Consider the following 20903-nt stretch of genomic DNA (forward strand, 5'->3'; position numbering starts at 1 on the left):
AAAAACTAGCTGAGAAACATCTACACATTGGGTGAATGAGAAAAGCCCACATCAAAACTAACAGGAAAGCTGGCCTTCACTTTTGCCACAAAGGCCATGCCAAGCACAGGCTATACAATGGGAAGGAACACCTGGCTTCCAGTTTCTTCCTGAAGAGTAAAGGGCTTGGATCCCACATGTAGTGTTCCAACTTTTAAGACTTCCATGTGAGCAATGGGTTTTCAAAACACTTAGCTGTGAAAGCCAATGGGGCCTGCGTCCCTGAGACGCACAGGATTATAGCAAACAAAGAAGCAGTTCTTAACAGGCTTGCAAGGACGTACCATGGCTAATACCTTAGAATTCAGTACAGAAGAAGCAAGCAAGATATGCCCATCTTCCAGTCTTTCTCCAAAATAGGTCTATTTTCATACTTTAAAAGTTTCTGCCCAGAGGTCAGGCTTCTATTTTAGCATGCATCTGGGGCACCTGTGGTGCTGGAGAAGACTCTTGAGAGTCCCTTGGAAAGCAAGGAGATCAGTCAATCTTAAAGGAAATCAACCTTGAATACTCTTTGGAAGAACTGATGCTGAAGTTCCAATACCTTGGTCACCTGATGTGAACAGCTGACTCACTGCAAAAGACCCTGATGCTGGGCAAGAGTGAAGGCAGGAGAAGAGGGTGACACAGGATGAGATGGTTGGATGGCATCACTGAATCATGGACACTGAATCACTGGACATGAACTTAGGCAAACTCCAGGAGATGATGGGGGACAGGGAAGCCTCGTGTGCTGCAATCCATAGGGTCACAAACAGACATGACTTGGTTACTGAACAACAAACAACAAGGGGCACCTGAAAGACCAGGGAGGCCAGAAGACACTTTCTCTACCTACTCCCTCAAGCCTGTTCCAAATTACAAGTGTCTTCCTGGACTTTAAGCCGGAAAAGTAACAAGGGACAAAGAAGGTCATTATGTAATGCTAAAGGAATCAAGCTAACAAAAGAATATAACATTTGTATATATTTTGCACCTAAGAAACACAGGAACACCCAAATATATAAAATAAGTATTAAAAGACCAAGGGAGAAAGAGATAAGCATATATTAATGTAGGGGACTTCAATACCCTAGTTTCATCAATAGATAGATCATCCATACAAAAAATCATTATGAAAACATTGGACTTGAACCATAAGTTAGACCAAATGGACTTAAGAGTTACAGAACATTCCATCCAACACAGGGCAGAAGTGTACCTATCCTTCTCAAGTGAATATGGAACATTCTCCAGGATGGATCATATGTTAAGTCATAAAACAAGTCTTAATAAATTTAGGAAGATTAATAAAACAAAAACAAATTTAGGAAGATTAAAATCATATCAACCATCTTCCAACCACAATGGTATAAAACCAGAAATTAATTACAAGAAGAAAACTGGAAAACCCACAATTACGTGGAGATTAAACAACATGTGATGTAACTACCATCATGTCAAAGAAATCAACAGAAAAAATAATAAATAAATAAAAAATAAACAAATAGTAAACAAAATAGTTATAATTATTAAATAAATAATTATTATAAATATATTAATTATATATTATATATTATCACATATTGTATATATTATTATAACAATCATATAATTATATTATTAATGTTAATTATTAATATTAATATAAATTTATATAATGGTTGTATGATTGTACATAATTCTATAATGATTGTATATAATTATATAATGACTGTAATATCATTATATAATTATATACATATTATATAAATATATCAATATTAACTAATATATTAATTTACATATTATAGAATTGTTATAAATATTATGCATTATTATAAATATTAAATAAATAATAAATAAATAAAAATAAAACAAATAAATGAACAGAAAAATAAAAAAAATCTTCAGACAAATTAAAATAGAAATATAGTAAACCAAAACTTACAGGACATAGCAAAGGCAGATGCAAGTAGGAAATTTATAGTGATAAACACTGTATTTATATAGTAAGGAACAAGAAAGACACCAATAAAACAACCTAAATTTCTACCTTAAAGAAACAGAAAAGGAAGAACAAACTAAGCCCAAAGTTAGGTGAATGAATGAAATAAAGATCAGAGTGGAAATAAAGAGACTAAAAAGACAATATAAAAGATTAATGAAACTAATAGCTGAGTTCTTAAAAAAGATAAACACAATAGACAAACCATTAGCAAGGCTTAATAAGAGAAAAAGAGAGAATTTAAATAAAATCAGAAATGAAAGAGATGTTACAACTTGATACCAAAGAGATAAGGGATAATAAGGGACTACTATGAACAATTATACAGTAACAAATTGGTCAGCCAAGGAAAAAAAGAGATAAGTCTTAGAAACATACAACCCACCAAGACCAAATAATGAAGAAATACAAAGTGAGATCTCCTTAGACCAATTACCAGTAAGGAGATTGAATCAGTAATAATAATTTTAAAAAACCTCCCAAACAGAAGTCTAGCACCAAAAGGTTTTATTGGCAAATTCTAACAAATGTTTATGAATTAACACAAATCCTTCTCAAAATCTTCTAAAGAAAGAGGAGGGAACATTTTCAAATTCATTTTATAATGCCAGTATTATCCTAATACCAAAACCAGACAAGAAAAGAAAATTACAGGCCAGTATCACTGATAAACACAGGTATAAAAATTTTCAAAAAATAACAGCAAACTGAATGGCTTTCATCAAAAAATCAAACAATAAATGGAGAAAAGAGAACTCTCCTATACATGTAGAAATGTAAATCGGTATAGACACTAAGGAAACCAGTGTGGAGATTGCTTAAAACAATAAAAGTAGAGCTACCATATGATCCAGCAATCCCATTCCTGGGCATATATCTGGAGAAAACTATCATCTAAAAGATACATGCACCTTGCAGCACTATTTACAATAGCCAGGACATGGAAGAAACCTAAATGTCCATCAACAGAGGAATGAATAAAGAAGATGTGGAACATATATACAATATTATTCAGCCATAAAGAGAATGAAATAATGTCATTTGCAGTGACATGGAGGGGCCTAGCGATTGTCATACAGAGATAAAGTAAGTCAGAAAGAGAAAGACAAATGTTGTATAATATTGTTTGTATATGGAACCTATAAAAATGGTACAGATGAACTTATTTACAAAGCAGAAATAGAGCAACTGATGTAGAAAACAAACTTACGGTTATCAAGGAGGAAAGAGGGATGGGATGAATTGGGAGACTGGAATTGACATATTTACATTTAGTTCAGTTCAGTCGCTCAGTCGTGCCTGACTCTTTGCGTCCCCATGAATCGCAGCACGCCAGACCTCCCTGTCCATTACTAACTCCCGGAGTTTACTCAAACTCATGCCCATTGAGTCAGTGATGCCACCCAGCCATCTCATCCTCTGTCATCCCCCCTCCTCCGGCCCCCAATCCCTCCCAGCATCAGGGTCTTTTCCAACGAGTCAACTCTTCGCATGAGATGGTCAAAGTATTGGAGTTTCAGCTTCAGCATCAGTCCTTCCAATGAACACCCAGGATTTACCTCCTTTATTACCATACGTAAAACAGATAACTAATGAGAATCTATTGTATAGCAAAGGGAATTCCACACAGTGCTCTATGGTGACCTAGATGGAAAGGGAAAATAAAAAAGAGTGGATATATGTATGTGTAAAATTGATTCACTTTGCTGTACATCAGAAACTAAAACACTGTAAAACAACATATTCCAGTATCAATAAAAAGTATTTTATTTTTTTTAAATTATTTATTTATTTATTTTTTATTATTAGTTGGAGGCCAATCGCTTCACAACATTTCAGTGGGTTTTGTCATACATTGACATGAATCAGCCATAGATTTACACGTATTCCCCATCCCGATCCCCCCTCCCACCTCCCTCTCCACCCGATTCCTCTGGGTCTTCCCAGTGCACCAGCCCTGAGCACTTGTCTCATGCATCCCACCTGGGCTGGTGACCTGTTTCACCATAGATAGTATACATGCTGTTCTTTTGAAACATCCCACCCTCACCTTCTCCCACAGAGTTCAAAAGTCTGTTCTGTAAAAAGTATTTTAAAATAAATAAATATTTAAAAGAAATAACAGCAAACTGAATTCAACAATACATTAGAAGAATCATATACCATGATCAAGTGAGAGATTAGTTACAGGCACATAAGGATGGTTCATCATCTGCAAATTAATGTGATACCACATTAATAAAAAGAAGATAAAAATTATATGATCATCTCAACAGATGGAGAAAAAGCATTTGACAAAATTCAATATTCATTCATGAAGAAAATGCACAATACAACAAGCAGGTACAGGGGGAATGTACACCAAGATAATAAAGGTTATATATAACAAGTCCACAGTTAACATAACCCTCAATAGTGAAAAACTGAAAGCATTTCCTTTAACATCAGGAACAAGACAAGGAGGCTGACTCACCATTTCTAGTCAACATAATATTGGGAGTAGGAGCCAGAGAAATCAGGAGGAAAAAAAGGAATAAAAGGAATCCAAATTGGAAAGGAAGATGTAAAACTGTAACTGTTTGCAAATGACATGATTTTATATATATATATATATATATATATATATATATATATATATAGAGAGAGAGAGAGAGAGAGAGAAAACCCTAAAGACGCCACCAAAAAACTGTTTGAACTAGTAAATGAATTTGGCAAACAGCAGGATACAAAATTAGTATATAAAAATCTGTTGTATTTCTATATATTAATAATGAACTATTAGAGAAATTAGTAAAATAATTCCATTTACAATTTTATCAAAAAGAATCAAATGCCTAGGAGTATATTTAACCAAAGAGGTGAAAGACCTGTACACTGAAAACTGTAAGATAATGATGAAAGAAAGTGAAGATACAAATAAATGGAAAGATATTTTGTGCTTATGAACTGGAAGAATAAAATATTGTGAAAATGTCCTTACTATCCTAAGTAATGTAGATTCAATTCAACCCCTATCAAAATTTCAACGGTATTTTTCATAAATATAGAACAAGCTATCCTAAAATTTGAATGGAACCACAAAAGACCCTAAATAGTTAAAGCAATTTTGAGAAATAACAAAGCTGGAAATATCATATTTCCTGATTTCAAACCACATTACAAAGCTATAGTAACAATAATAAAACACTATGGTACATAGTAGCATAGAAATGGACACACAGATAAATGGAACAGAATAGATAGCCCAGAAATAAACCTATGCATGTATAGCCAGTTAATTTATGACAAAGAACTAAGAACATACAATTGGGAAAGAATAATTATCTTCAATGAATCATGCTGGGAAAACCAGAGAGCCAGATGCAAAAGAATGAAGCTGGACCCTAGTCCTACACCATACACAAAAATCAACTCAAACCAAGAAAGAAGAAAAAAATAGGGAGTAAGCATCTTGATACTGGGCATGGCAATGATTTTTTGGATTTGATAACAAAAGTAAAGGCAACAAAAGTAAAAATAAAAAAGAGGGACTATAAAAACTAAAAAGTTCTTGCACAGCAATGGAAACCAGTAAAAAGGTAACATATAAAATGGGACAAAATATCTGCAAATCATTTATCTGATAAGGAGTTAATATCTAAACTACATGAAGAACTCATATAATTTAATAGCAAAGAAACAAACCATTCAGTTTTTAAAAAGGTAGAGGAATTGGATATACATTTTTTCAAATAAGATTTACAAAGGGCCAATAAGTACATGATAAGGTACTCAATATCACTAGTCACCTGGGAAATGCATATCAAAATCAAATGAGATATCACCTTACACCCACCAGAATGGCTATCATTAAAGACAAGAAATGAGTGTTGGCGAGGATATGGAGAAAAGGGAGACGGTGTTTACTGTTGGTAGGCAAGCTACCTGGTACAAGCACTAAGGGAAACAGCGTGGAGGTTCCTCCAAAAATGAAAAATAGAACTGTCATATGATCCAGCAACACCACTTCTGGGTATATATTCAAAGGGAATGAAAACAGGTTATCAAATGCACTCCTGTGTTCATTGAAACATTATTCACAATTAGCTCAGATAAGGAAAAAAGTACCCATCGATGAATGAATAAAGAAGATGTGGTGAAAAAAAAAAAAGAAGATGTGGTAAATACATATACAATGGAATATACAATATGCCCTTTGGAACAACATAAATGGACCTTTAGGGCATTACACTAAGTGAAATAAAACAGAGAAAGACAAATACTGCATGATATTATTTGAACGTGGAATCTTAAAAAAAAAAAAAGCCAAACTCATAGAAATAACAGGAGTGGTTGCCAGAGACTGGGAGACTGGGAGGTGAGCAAAATAGGTTGCTCAAAGGGTACAGCTTTTCAGGTATAAGATGACTGAGGGTTTAATGTATAGTATGATGACTATAGTTGATAAAACCAGTATATAAATGAAATTTGCTGAAAAAGCAGAACTTAAATGTTCTCACCAAAAAAAAGGTTTTTTTAAAGTTCATGTTTGAACATAATTATTTCTCTTGAGGCAATATGATACATTTCTTATTAATAATTTCCAAATTCAGTATCTTCTAAATAAAGGGCCTTTTATTCAATAGGTCAATTTTTGGTTATTAAGTGTTCTACAAACTCCAGGAATTCTGATTATGGGAAAATCAGTCATAAATTTACTTCAATATAGTTCTGCTTTATGTATTTTACCTGTTCACTTACCTTAATAAGCAATGCTTCATTTGTAGCTTCAATTACTTCATTCCTGTCTTGCACTTGCTGATGCAAACTGCTTACCGTGTCCTGGGCTTCTTCTAGTTCTAGTTTTGCTTTCTCTAACTGTTCGTTTAGTTGCTGAACAGAAGTCTTCTGAGAATCAACAGAAATCTTCCACTTTGCATGGTTTTCCTGATGTGAAATCATCTACACAGCCCCCAAATTGAAACGGAATGGAAGAAAGAAAATAGGATGAAGTTGGTTTCAATAACATTCTAATACTTTTCATTTCCACTTGAAATAAAAGCAAATTCTATTTATAGTTACAAGCATGATTTCTCAACAAATAACATATTAGAGGGAAAATAGTCTTAAATTTACTTAAGAACAGTTAACTAAGTACAATGGACTACTTTCCGATCCTGATTGAAGAAATCAGTTATAAACACATTTTTGAGGAAGACATAATTGAGGAAATCTGAACAATGACTACATGTTTGATGATATCAAGGAATTATAGTCAAATTTTAAGTATGATAATGGCATTGTGGTTATATTTTTTAAATAGTTCCTATCTTTCAGATATATTTATTGAAATGTTTATTGATGAAACAGTCATGTTTTGGATTTCCTTCCCCCAAAATTATAGGGTATGTGAGAGAGGGAAAAAGAGACCTGAGAGAGGTTAAAGGTATGGTGATCATACTTCCCAGTTTGCCTACAATCGTCCAGGTTTTATGCTTGGTGTTCTGGGGTAATTAATAACAGCACTCTTCTTCATTCTCAAAAGTATTTCCTTTTATATAAAAGAAATAGTCAACATACTTACAGATTAAGTAAAATTGGCCATGAGCAGGCTTCTTGGTAAAGAATCTGCCTGCAATGCAGGAGACCCTGGTTCAATTCCTGGGTCAGGAAGATCCCTTGGAGAAGGAATGGCAACCCACTCCAGTGTTTTTGCTTGGAGAATCCCATGGACAGAGGAGCCTGGCAGGCTACATACAGTCCATGGGGTCGCAAGACTCAGACAGGAGTTGAAAATTATTGAAGCTGAGCAATATATACGAAAGAAATAAGGGAAAACAACAGAATGGGAAAGACTAGAGATCTCTTCAAGAAAATCTGAGATACCAAGGGAACATTTCATGTAAAGATGGGCTCAATAAAGGACAGAAACAGTATGAACTAAACAGAAGCAGAAGATATTAAGAGACAACAAGAATACAGAAGAACTATATAAAAAAGATGATGAGATGATGAGATGGTTAGATGGCATCACTGACTCAGTGGACATGAGTTTGAGCAAGCTCTGGGAGATGGTGAAGGACAGGGAAGCCTGGGATCCTGCAGTCCATGAGGTCTCAGAGTCAGACACGACTGAGAGACTGAACAACAACAAATACAAAAAAGAACTTAATGATCTGGATAACCACGACGGTGTGATCACTCACCTAGAGCCAGACATCCTGAAGTGTGAAGTCAAGTGGGGTTTAGGAAGCATCATGACAAACAAAGCTAGTGGAGATGATAAAATTCCAGCTGAGCTATTTCAAAACCTAAAAGATGATGCTGTGAAAGTGCTGAACTCAATATACCAGCAAATTTGGAAACCCAGCAGTGGCCATAATACTGAATAAGGTCAGTTTCCATTCCAATCCAAAAGAAAGGCAATGCCAGAGAATGTTCAAACTACTGTACAATTATGCTCATTTCACATGCGAGCAAGGTAATGCTCAAAATCCTTCAAGCTAGGTTTCAACAGTACATGCAATGAGAACTTCCAGATGTACAAGCTGGATTTAGAAAAGGCAATTAGAGCTCAAATTGCCAACATCCATTGGATCATAGAAAAAGCAAGGAAATTCCAGAAAAACATCCTTCTGCTTCATTGACTATGAAAAAGCCTTTGACTATGTAGATCACAACAAACTGGAAAATTCTTAAAGAGATGGGAATACCAGACCACCTTACCTGCCTCCTATGAAATCTGTATGCAGGTCAAGAAGCAACTGTTAGAACCGGACATGAAATAATGGATTGGTTCCAAATCAGGAAAAAGTACGTCAAGGCTGTATACTGTCACCCTGCTTATTTAACTTATATTCAGAATACATCATGCAAAATGCCAGGCTGGATGAATCACAAGTTGGAATCAAGAATGCTGGGAGAAATATCAATAACCTTAGATATGCAGATGACACCACCCTTATGGCAGAAAGCGAAGAGGAACTGAAGAGCCTCTTGATGAAAGCTAGCTTAAAACTCAACATTCAAAAAATGAAAATCATAGCATCTGGTTGTATCACTTCATGGAAAGTAGGTGGGGAAACAATGGAAAGAGTGACAAACTTTATTTTCTTGGGCTCCAAAAATCACTGTGGATGGTGACTGCAGCCATTAAATTAAAAGACACTTGCTCCTTGGAAGAAAAATTAAGACAAATCTAGACACAGTATTAAAAAGCAGAGACATTACTTTGCCTACAAAGATCTGCATAGTCAGAGTTATGGTTTTTCCAGTAGTCATGTATGGATGTGAGAGTTGGACTATAAAAAAGGCTTGAGCAGCAAAGAACTGATATCCTTGAACTGTGGTGCTGGAGAAAACTCTTGAGAGCCCCTTGGACAACAAGGAGATCAAACCAGTCAATCCTGGAGGAAATCAACCCTGTATATACACTGGAAGGACTGATGCTGAAGCTGAAACTCCAATACTTTGGCCACCTGATGCAAAGAGCCCACTCATTGGAAATGACTCTGATGCTGGGAAAGATTGAAGGCAGGAGAAGAAGGGGACGACAGAGGATGAGATGGTTGGATGGCATCACTGACTCAATAGACATGAGTTTGAGCAACCTCCAGGAGATGGTGAAGGACAGGGAAGCATAGTGTGCTACAGTCCATGGGGTCGCAGAGTCAGACATGACTGAGCAACTGAACAACAGTAACAATATACAGGAAGATTTATACCATTCTACTTCTGAATATGTTAAAAATTGTCCATAAAAAAGTTTTTAAAAATTTCATTTTATTGAAAAAAATCAGCTTTGCAATTGAGTTTCCTGACAATTCTAAAACCTATTTAAAAAATTAGTTAAAAATTATCAATCCCTTTTTCTATTTAATAATATACTTTCATTTTATATTCAAACAACATACACACTTTAAAAACATCTTTCTTAACAACAACCACAACAAACCTATATATATATATTTTTTTAACCTGCAAATATTTATTTTAATTACTCCTATTTGAAGGTTCTTTTTTTGGAAAATTTTATTATCCATTTTATTATCCACTCTTTTCATTCCTTAAAGGCTCCCACAGGTTTGGGCAAATTCATATTATCCTCATGACTATGTTTTGGAGGAACTCTAGGTATGTTAGCAGATTCATCTTCAATCTACTTCACAAGAGCTCTGTAACCCTCAATAATGTTGCAACTAATAGCATGCTGTAACTTGTGTAAATGCATATGGAAAAGGGTTTCCGGGCACTGGTCAGCTTCTTCCAAATGTTTGGAACCTTGCAGAGACAGAAACTGGTTCTAGGAGCTTTACTATCAAGCCATACAAAAATACTTCACAGTAGCCTTTGAGTCATTTGCCACATTCTTCACTGATAACTTTGGTGTTTCCTAGAGATCCAATGCATTGTGTATAAATACTACATTTCTCTGGGAGGGTGTCTTTCTTAAGGATCACTGAAAAACTATTCAAAAGTCTTGGGGAGCCTCAGGATGGGAGGTGATCCAATCTGATCATGAATATAAGGTAATGGGTCCAAAGGAATCACTGTCTGGCTGGAAGACCTCATTTATCAAAAGCTGTTCCACAAGCATCTAACTTATACTGTGACACAAGTGCTGTTCTCCTTGAGATGAGTGCTCTTTTTACTGTCTGTTTATGAGTGCCATACTGTTTGCATAATGACAGGTCTCTTCCATTCACATCATGTTCCTATGTAGAGCTTTCATCCTTCTGTACCACCACAAGAGTTAATTGGACCTACATGTCTGGGGTCTAACCAGAAAAGCATTCTGCTGGGTGCCTTCATCCCCAACAAGCCTCAAAGCCACCAGTGGCAGCCCCTGTGAAAGTGTCCATATTAGGTATTTTCATATGCTGCATATAAAATATTAATACTAGATATTAAACAGCAATACTAGAACCAATGTTTACAATTCATTTTTTGTACTATCAGCTTATAAATAATTTTAAGAGGCTTATAAAACTGAAAGTAAAAAATTTGGTAATTAAAATAAAAGTAGAAATATAGACCATGTAATAAAAGCTTATTGAGTTGCTGCTGGCAAATACTTGAGATAGACCAATTATTACTGAAGGTCACCAAGTTGACCAGCTAATATCAAATAATTATGCTGAACTCATCAGCATTCACATTTGTCTTCAAAGACCAAAGGTTGTAATCTCTTGGCCTTAGGACTGGATTCAGCACACAAATATGTTTTGTTTGGCAGACATAATGTTTTCAAAGAGATTTGATTCAAAATGCATTTAAGTAAGACATGTTGACCAAAAACACAATTTATTCCTCAAAAAGACGTTAACCAAACTCCCTCAAAACGAGTTTAATATAAATGTCTTTGAGATGGTTAGATAACATCACTGACTCAATGGACATGAGTCTGAGCAAATTCCGGGAGATAGTGGAGGATAGAGGAGCCTGGCGTGAGGCAATCCATGGGGTCACAAAGAGTCAGACGTGACTTAGTGACTAAACAATAACATTTGCAACAAGCACCATCCAGAAAAATGCTTTATTAGAATGCTTCATAAGGAAGCTTAAATTTGAATATCTTCAAATACAGTTTTAAAAAAGACAAGAAATGCTATTCTAATTGATGACACTGTCCATCTCTGTAAAGGCTCAGGACATACTGATCAAGAGCAAACTATCGTATTGCCTCTCTAACTTATGATCAGAGCAAACCTTGAAAACTACCACACATTAATAGATTGACATCACATGAAACTGCTTACACTGGTTATTAAATACCTCCAGGTAATTTTGGCAAGTGTTACTTTTTAATAAAGTTAGACAATGATAATGATGTGCCAGGCTCTGGTGTAAGAACATTAACTACATTAATTAATTTAATTCTCCACACAGTTCTATGAAATAGATAGCATTATTATATCCATTTTAGTCAGAGATGTTAAGTTAGTTGCCTAAGGTTACATAAGTACCAAGTAATGAACTGAGATTTAGAACCAGTATGCCTGGCTAAAGAATTCAAGCTCTTAACCCATAGGGTATTAGTACACTGGAATATGAAGTGAAAATAATATGTTCAGCCTACCAGAAAAGACCAAATGTGTTTCCCTATAATAAACATTTAAAAGCTAGATTTATACTTTGTTCAGATAGATCAACACACTTTAGCAGGGAGTAATGGAACAAATTAAATTTTTCTTTACCTCTAGATGATATGCTTCTTTGAGAGATTCTACTTCTGTTGACAATTTCTTGATTTCTGCTTGCATTCTTGCTTCTAACTGAGTTTCACGTACTTGAGAAGCCCCCAATTCTTCAGCTAAATATTTTCCATGAGCTTCCTTAAAAATGACATATTAAGCAAAAGTTACACTACTTGTTTATTTGGTTATTATAGCTAAACAATTCAGAACATTTATGGAAGTACTTCAGTCTTTCGTAATACTGTATGAACACTCATACACAGTTACCTTATTAAATGTACATTTTAAAAAGTGTAACAATCTAGAATTTAATCTAGATATTTAAGAGAGTACAAATGGGAAATTATCAGTATATTGTTTATTATTGTAAGTTCACTAATCAATGCTTTTGGTAAAATAAACTAATAACCACAGGACACTGAACTTTAGCAGACAGTAGTCTCCTCTTTAAGCATTTCTGCTCACCATATGTACTGTTTGCTTATCTACCAGTCAGTTGCGCATGTATCAAACGTATCTATGACAGCTGTGTTTGTGACTACAATTATATAATTTTATTATACATTATGAATACAGATGAAATGCGCATGCAAAAGGAATGTTTTTATATGAAAACTAAGTTATATGCTTTGAGACAATTCGACAAGTGAGACACAAACGTTTGCTACCTAATTAGTTGTAAAATATTGTGGGAAATCTCATACAAAATATAAGAGATGCTGTCCTCTGACTGATTTATGAATGTCTCTTAACTCTATTTTAAAAAACCAAATTGGAAACTAGAGATGATGGCATATGAGTGTGGTTTATGCAAGAAAAACTAGGTGGAATGTAATCAAGTGACCCTACCCATATAGAAAGAGCCAAGATTTGGTCCCACATTAAAAGGTTAACAAATGACTGTAAACTTAGAGTTTGGGGTTAAAATATAATATTTAAGCTGTCATTCTTAATAATTCTCCACTTTCAATTAGTTATTTGATTAACTGAGCTTGGTTTATCAGATAAAATCAATTATACTACATTTAGATATTACTGATAAGGACAGAAATGAGATAAAAGTAGATAGCTTCCCTTCTCCTAGTAGACTCCCAAGTGCCTGACATAGTCTAATAAAAATTCCCTATATATTTTTTATTAGTCTAACCATCCAGAAATGTGAATAAAAATGCCATCAGGTTAACCAAAACTAAATGTAAAAACACTTTCACTCAAAACCCATACTGAATTAGAACCATAGTAAAAAGCAGAAAAATCACAAGAACTTTTGTAGAATATGAATAAATACATTTTTCTAACAGTCTAAGTAATTAAGCCAAGCATATTAATCTAAATATTTTTAAGGCAAGTTGTTAATTTTCTATGTAATACTAGGGAAGTACAATTTATATTAGTAGTCTTGCTATGTAAAAGCACTTTTCCTCCCCAAGGTTCTAGACTGCAGGTTTCCAACAGTTATAAATCTAGATAGTTTTCATCTATAAATGGCTACAAATGCAAATTTTTTTACTTAAAAAAAATGCATTAGATTTCTCTTTCTGTCCCAGTGGTAGCTCCAATTCACTTGAAAGTCTGAAAGTGCTTTATAACTTATGTTATTGAAAACTAACCAGTTTGACTAAAATTCAGTTCTGAGAGACTTCCTAATTACACTACAATGCTAGGCTAAATATAACACAGGTTTTTTTTTTTTTTTGAGTAATATATACATAACACAAAATTTATCACCTTAACTATTTTTAAGTACATTCACACTGCTGTGGAACACAACTTTTATAAAAACGATATTCTACTGTCAAAACAAGCAAATGTTAAAAACTTTAAGATTTTCAATAAGGTAAAATTAGAAGAGGAATTACTTTCTCTTTAGAGAGTTGCTTTATTTCCTCAAGTTCACTTGAGAGCCTTTCTATTTCTCTCTGTGCTTGGACTTGTTGATGACGAGCCTCCACCAATTCTGTATGAGAGTTCTGCATCTGCTCCCGAGTTAGTCTCAATTCTTGCTCCAAATCTATGGCCTCCTTGTACTGAGTTGCAATGTACTGTTCCTGCTCTTTCATAACCTGAAGTGCACAAGACATTTGTATGTTTCAAAATAAAATGACGGAGATAATCTATTTCTTACTCTGATTTCTCTTTTCATAAGTGACTTACTCCCTCCCAACTAAACATCTATATATTTTAACATACAATGATTATAAACCACTGTGAAACTGATATTCAGAAAAAAAAATTTTTTTTAATAGTAAGAAAATGACAAAAGTACTGTAATAAATCTAGGACTCACTGGTATATTTTGCATGCCTTCAACATGCAAGCTGCATAATCCTTTAACAGTATGAAGTAACATGACAGAATACATAATAATATAAAGAGAAGAAAGAAGTTAATATTTGATTATCCATGTCAAAGATGGAGAAAATACTGGTATAAATAAAGCCCACAATTAATCCACATAGCTGGGTTAAGGACGACCTTATTCTCTGCAAAAGTGAAATTTGTTACTGGGACTGCTGCTACTCTCTCTGAAACATTTCACATTTCTCAGTTAAATCCCTAGTAAAGTACTATTTCTGGAGGAAAAAAAAATCATTAAAAAGTAAATTAGTTTTAAATTAGCTTGATGACATAGATAAGATGGTAGGTAATGACACTTAACTTTAGGACTGATAAGAACAAAAGAAACCAGTACAAATTACAAGGACCCTGATGTCTAGAATGGGGGCCCAAGGTCCCACTGGGTTGTGTATCAGTATAAATCTCATGTAAATACTTTTAGCCAGCCCTTGTTTGAGAACACGAAACAACTGAGTCAACAAGCTTTTTCTTTTTCGCACTAGAACCCAAACTTGCTCTCAGAGACCTTGCTTAATTTATATATATATATAAAATTCAACTAATATTTATTCATGCTTACTACGTGATATGTACTATTATAGGTATTGAGGATAAAGAAGAAAACAGGAGATAAAGTAGTTACCCTTGTGGAGTTTAAATATGACTGGATGAGACAGAAAATCAGTTAATCAAACGCCAGAAGGAGCTATACAGTAAGTTTTAAAACTGAGCATAGTATTTAAAAACAAGAAAAAGTTACATCTACGAGAGCTCTTAGAAGCAAATTCATTTTAAAAAGGCAAGTGGGTAGAATGAGTTCAGAAGTCAACACACATGCAAACTGATATGAAGTTATCAAAGTACTTGAAGTACTTGATATCAATAATATACCGTTATCTGTTAATTCATTCTCTGAACAGAGTTCTTCAAGGACAAAGTAGTGCATCCTATTAATATCTGATCTTCAGTTCTATCACATAGTAGGTTCTCAATTAAAATATTTATTTATTGACCAAGTGAGCATATATCATGGGTTTACTATGTAAGAGATATCATGCCAATGCCTATAGAGAATGTAAAGACAAATAACATGATAACTCACCAATAATAAAGTAATTAAGAAGATAAGGAAATTAATAGATATCTGGCACAAATAATTAGCCTAAGAATACTTATGGCACACTTTCTGTGCATATTAAATACCAATCACATATAAAACCAATCAGTTTAAAACAAAGATCTGTATCAACCTTGTTCCTTAGGAGGAAAATAATCTGCTTACACTTTCCATTTCTTTCATCTTTTGTTGGGCCCGTTCAGTTTCTTTTCTCAGTTGACTTATCTCTTGTTCATTTTGTAGTGTTATAAACTCTTTTTCTCGAAGTTGTTCTTTGGCATTTTGCAATTTTTCATTCAAACTTTCTATCTGAATTTTAAACAGAGCAATGTTAATGTAAATAAAGAAAAATAATTCTTCCATCATAACTGCAATCCATGTAAGTCAAGCTTTAAACTTGTATATCTAAAATAGCAAAATTTTAAAATGTGTTTTTCTTGAGACAAACGTAACTTTGACATAAATATCAGAATTTTGTGCCTAATAAGATGCTTACGTGTATACCTAAAATATACTATGTTGTACACTTGGTATTTTCATAAAAAAAAAAAAAAAAGTAACTATATGAGGTGTCAGATATGCTAATTAGTTTAATTCTGATAATTATTTCATAATGTATATGTCCATTTAAACATCACATTGTACACCTAAAATATATGCCACTTTTTACTATCAATTATACCTCAATAAAGCTGGGGAAAAATTTAAGAGAAGAAAATGAATATAATGTATCAAGTACGAGATAATGAAAATTATGCATCATTAGGAATTCCCTGGCAGCCCACTGGTTAGGACTCCACACTCTCATTGCCAAGGGATCAGGTTCAATCCCAGACTGGGGACCTAAAATCCCACAAGTTGTGTGGCACAGTTCAATGCAGTATTTTTATGGTATCTATTCTAGTCAGAAGCCATTTTATGTGAATAGTATATGTTTATAGTTAAGGAGTCATTTTTTAAATAATTTAAGACATAATTTTTAACAATTTACCTGCCTGCTGCTTTCTTTAAGTTCCAATTCTGATTTCTCCACAGTACCCTCTAATTTAATTATTTTCTGTTCCATTTCTCCCCTGTGCCCACGAATAGTCATATCCAAATGTGTAACCTAAACACAAAAGCAACATTAAGCTACTGTTCAATCTTATTCTAATGTGAAAAACTGTATGCTTGGAATGTTATTTAGAATTATTTACAGTGGGTATAACTGAAGAAAAATGCACCTCAAATAAATTATTAAAAAGAATGAGAAAAATAATCATTGCTTAATAATACTGAATCTTGAACCCAATATATAATCATATATTCAAATAAGTGACAAAATGATTCAAACTTCATTTTATGCTAAATACTACAATGCAACATGAAAACCATGGGATGCAGCAAAAGCATTGCTTAGGAACATCTATGCATTGAATGCATATATGAAAAAAGAAGAAAGATCTAAAATTAATCAGCTGAGCTTCCATCTTACAAACTAGAAAAGGAAGAACAAATCAAATCCAAACTAAGCAGAGAAAAAAATGCTAAAAACCAGAGTAGCAATTAAAATTAGGGAATCAATAGAGAAAATCAACAAAGCCAAAAACTGGCTCTTCAAAAAGATTAATAATAGCAATAAGCCTCTAGCCAGACTAATAAAAAAAGAGAGAGAAGATATAAACTGCTAATACGAGAAATGAAAAAGGAGATATTACTACAAACATCAAGGACATTAATAGGATAATACAGAAATGTTATAAACAGCTCTCAGCCCATGAATTTAAATAAAATCAGATGTAACTGGCCAGTTACTCAAAAGGCACAATCTGCCAAAACTCATACAAGAAATGGATAAACTGAATAAGCCTATATCCACTAAGGAAACTGAATCAATGATTAATAACTTTCCAAAACAGAAAGCCCCAGGTTCAGATGGGTTCATTGGTGAATTCTATCAAACATTTAAGGAAGAAATTATGCCACTTCTTTACACTCTCGCTCAGAAGATAGAAACAGAGGAAGTACTAACTCATTCTCTAAGGCTAGCATTACCCTAATACCAATACCAGAGACATTATAAATAAAGAAAACCACAGACCAGTATCCTTCATGAACATAGATGTAAAAATTCTCAACAAAATATAATGAATCATACTAAAAAATGTATAAAAAGAACTGTACTCCACATTTGAAAATTAATTAATATAACTAATCACATTAAGAAAAAAAAAAATCACAGAGGAACCAGAGATCAAGTTCCCAACATCCACTGGATCACAGAGAAAGCAAGGGAATTCCAAAAAAAATCTACTTCTGCTTCAATGACTACACTAAAGCATTTGACTGTGTGGATCATGACAAACTGTGGAAAATTCTTCAAGAGATGGGAATAGAGACCACTTTACCTATTTCCTGAGAAACCTGTATGCAGGTCAAGAAGCAATAGTTAGAACTGGACATGGAACAATGGATTGGTTCCAAATTGGAAAAGGAGTACATCAAGGTGTATACTGTCACCCTGTTTATTTAACTTATATGCATAGTACATCATGAGAAATGCTGGGCTGGATGAAGCACAAGCTGGAATCAAAGATTGCTGGGAGAAATATCAATAACCTCAGATATGCAGATGAGACCACCCTTATGGCAGAAAAACCAAAAGGAACTAAAGAGACTCTTGATGAAAGTAAAAGAGGAGAGTGGAAAAGCTGGCTTAAAACTCAACAATCAAAAAACTAAGATCATGGTATCTGGTCCCATCACTTCAGGGCAAAAAGATGGGGAAAAAGTGAAAACAGTGACAGATTTTATTTTCTTGGGCTCCAACATCACTGTGGATGGTGACTGCAGCCACAAAATTAAAAGATGTTTGCTCCTTGGAGGAAAAGCTATGACAAACCTAGACAGCATGTTAAAAAGGAGAGACATCACTTTGCCGACAAAGGTCTGTATAGTCAAAGTTATGGTATTTCCAGTAGTCATGTATGGAGGGTGTTGGACAATCAAGAAGGCTGAGCGCTGAAGAACTGATGCTTTCAAATTGTGATGCTGGAATAAGACTCTTGAGAGTCCCCTGGACAGCAAGGAGATCAAACCAGTCAATTCTAAAGGCAATCAACCCTGACTATTTATTGGAAGGACTGATGCTGAAGCGCCAATACTTTGGCCACCTGATGAGAAGAGTCCACTCATTGGAAAAGACCCTGATGCTGGGAAAGATGGAGGGCAGGAGGAGAAGCGAGTGAATGAGGATAAGATGGCTGGATGGCATCACTGACTCAATGGACATGAGTTTGAACAACTTCTGGGAGATAGTGAAGGACAGGGAAGCTTGGCATGCTGCAGTCCATTGAGTCACAAGGAGTTGGACACTACTTAATGACTGAACATGATCAACAACAACTGTATAACATTCTGGAAAAGGCAAAACTAGAGACAGCAAAAAGATCACTGGTTACCATGGTTGGGGGAAGAGAGACAGGGATGAGTAAGTGGGGTACAAAAGATTTTTAAGGCACTGAAGATATTCTGAATAATACCATAATGATGGATGTCTGTCCAAACTCATAGAATGAATAACACAAGAGTGAATGATAATATAAACTATGGATTTTGGGTGATTATGAAATGTCAATGTAGGTTCATCAGCTTTAACAAATATACCATCCTGGAAGGAAATGTTGATAATGGGGGAAGGTTGTGCCTTCTTTGGGGCAGGGTGGGTATGTGGGAAATCTCTGTACCTATTGTTCAATTTTGCTGTGAACCTAAATCTGCTCTAAAAAATAAGTCTTTTTAAAAAGATGCTGCAGAGCTTCCCTGGTAGTCCAGTGGTTAAGAATCAGTCTACCAATGCAGGCGACACAGGTTTAATCCGATTCCACATGCTACAGGAGAACTAAGCCCATGTGCCACAATTACTGAGCCAGAGCTACAACTGCTCAAGCCCACACACCTTACAGCCTGTGCTCCGCAACAAGGGAGGCTACTGCAATGAGAAAACCTGGGCACCACAACTAGAGAGTAGCCTCCGTTCACCACAACTAGAGAAAACCCACGCAAAGCAACCAAGAACCAGTACAGCCAAAAATAAATAAATAAAATTATATTTAAAAAGATGCTAAAAATGCCTTCTGGATACTTCCATTCCTCCAATAAATACTAGTTGAGCAAGTAACTCCTTTAATCACATTTTCTTCTGATATACAGTATTATAAGAGATCAAAAGGTTCAGACACTAAGCTAACCTTCACTCCCCAAAATCCACCTGCTGTAAAAATAGCAAAAAAAAAAAAAAAAAAAAAGAGAGAGAGAGAGAGATGACATATTTCTAATTTAAAAAATACTATGTGCACAGAAAAAAGAAATAGCTATAAAAATTATTTTACCAAAATGAGGGGACCTCTGAAACCTCAAGTGATTGTATTTTAACAGAAAATTTCATTAAAATATAGTTAAGAAAACCAACTTGAGCTGCTCTTTGCTTTAGCTCCCAATTTCTTTCCTTAAGTGCCTGATCCATTTCAAGAAGTTCTTGCTTTTTGTCTTCAATCTCCATCTTGCATTCCCTGCAATTTATCAAAGTGAAAAAGACCTAAGCAAGTAAGTAGGACTATTATAGTTTTAAAAAATCAAATCAATTGGGTTACCCTTCCTGTAAGTTAAGTGACAGGATACATTCAATTATTTCAGATTGAGAGACCTCAAATTAAAGGAATAATACATAAAGAAAATGACTGGTATCAATACAACTACTTTAATATCGTGTTCTAAAAAGGTACAAGTTAACTTAAATTCTACTTCTGCAGACAATTTAAGCTAAATGCTAAAAGCACTCCCAAGAAATAGGATTGAATCAGTATAAGAATTTTTAAAATATGTCTATATTTTAATCTATAGATCAAAGGAGTGTTTGAAAGTCTTTTATATGTAACAGCTATGAGTTCACTATAATTGAATGAGGCATTTATCTCATGGCTGATGTCACTGATATCCACAGTTTAGTAAATGACCACTGTATTTCTTACAGGAATTTTACTCAAAATGACGCCTTATATTTAGTGAAGTAGTGAAATCTACTACAGAAATATTTTAAATGTTTTTAAAAAAATTCTAGCCCTCCAAAAACACTAACTTAAGAATAATTTTATATTATAAAGAAACTTAAAATGACATAACTTCAAGATTTATACCACTTTGAAGCTTGATATCAGAGAATTTTAATTTTGAATTCTAAGTTCTGATATGACAAAGGATGAAAATGTTGTTGATCTTGAATCATCATATG

At 34.2% G+C, this 20903-nt stretch overlaps 1 protein-coding gene across 1 annotated transcript in view; it reads right to left on the reverse strand.

Moving 5' to 3' along the window:
• Positions 1-20903, reverse strand: part of CCDC18 (coiled-coil domain containing 18) — a 105242-nt gene that overhangs the window by 8278 nt on the left and 76061 nt on the right. Inside the window, exons 23-28 of the mRNA XM_061121356.1 lie at positions 20085-20184; positions 16626-16742; positions 15800-15943; positions 14040-14243; positions 12181-12318; positions 6746-6946 (exon numbers count right to left, since the gene is read on the reverse strand). Of these exons, the coding sequence (XP_060977339.1) occupies positions 6746-6946; positions 12181-12318; positions 14040-14243; positions 15800-15943; positions 16626-16742; positions 20085-20184 (904 nt within the window). The remainder of the gene's footprint in view (positions 1-6745; positions 6947-12180; positions 12319-14039; positions 14244-15799; positions 15944-16625; positions 16743-20084; positions 20185-20903) is intronic.

The sequence above is a fragment of the Dama dama genome, chromosome 20 (assembly GCF_033118175.1).
Source record: "Dama dama isolate Ldn47 chromosome 20, ASM3311817v1, whole genome shotgun sequence".
Classification (NCBI taxonomy): domain Eukaryota; kingdom Metazoa; phylum Chordata; class Mammalia; order Artiodactyla; family Cervidae; genus Dama; species Dama dama.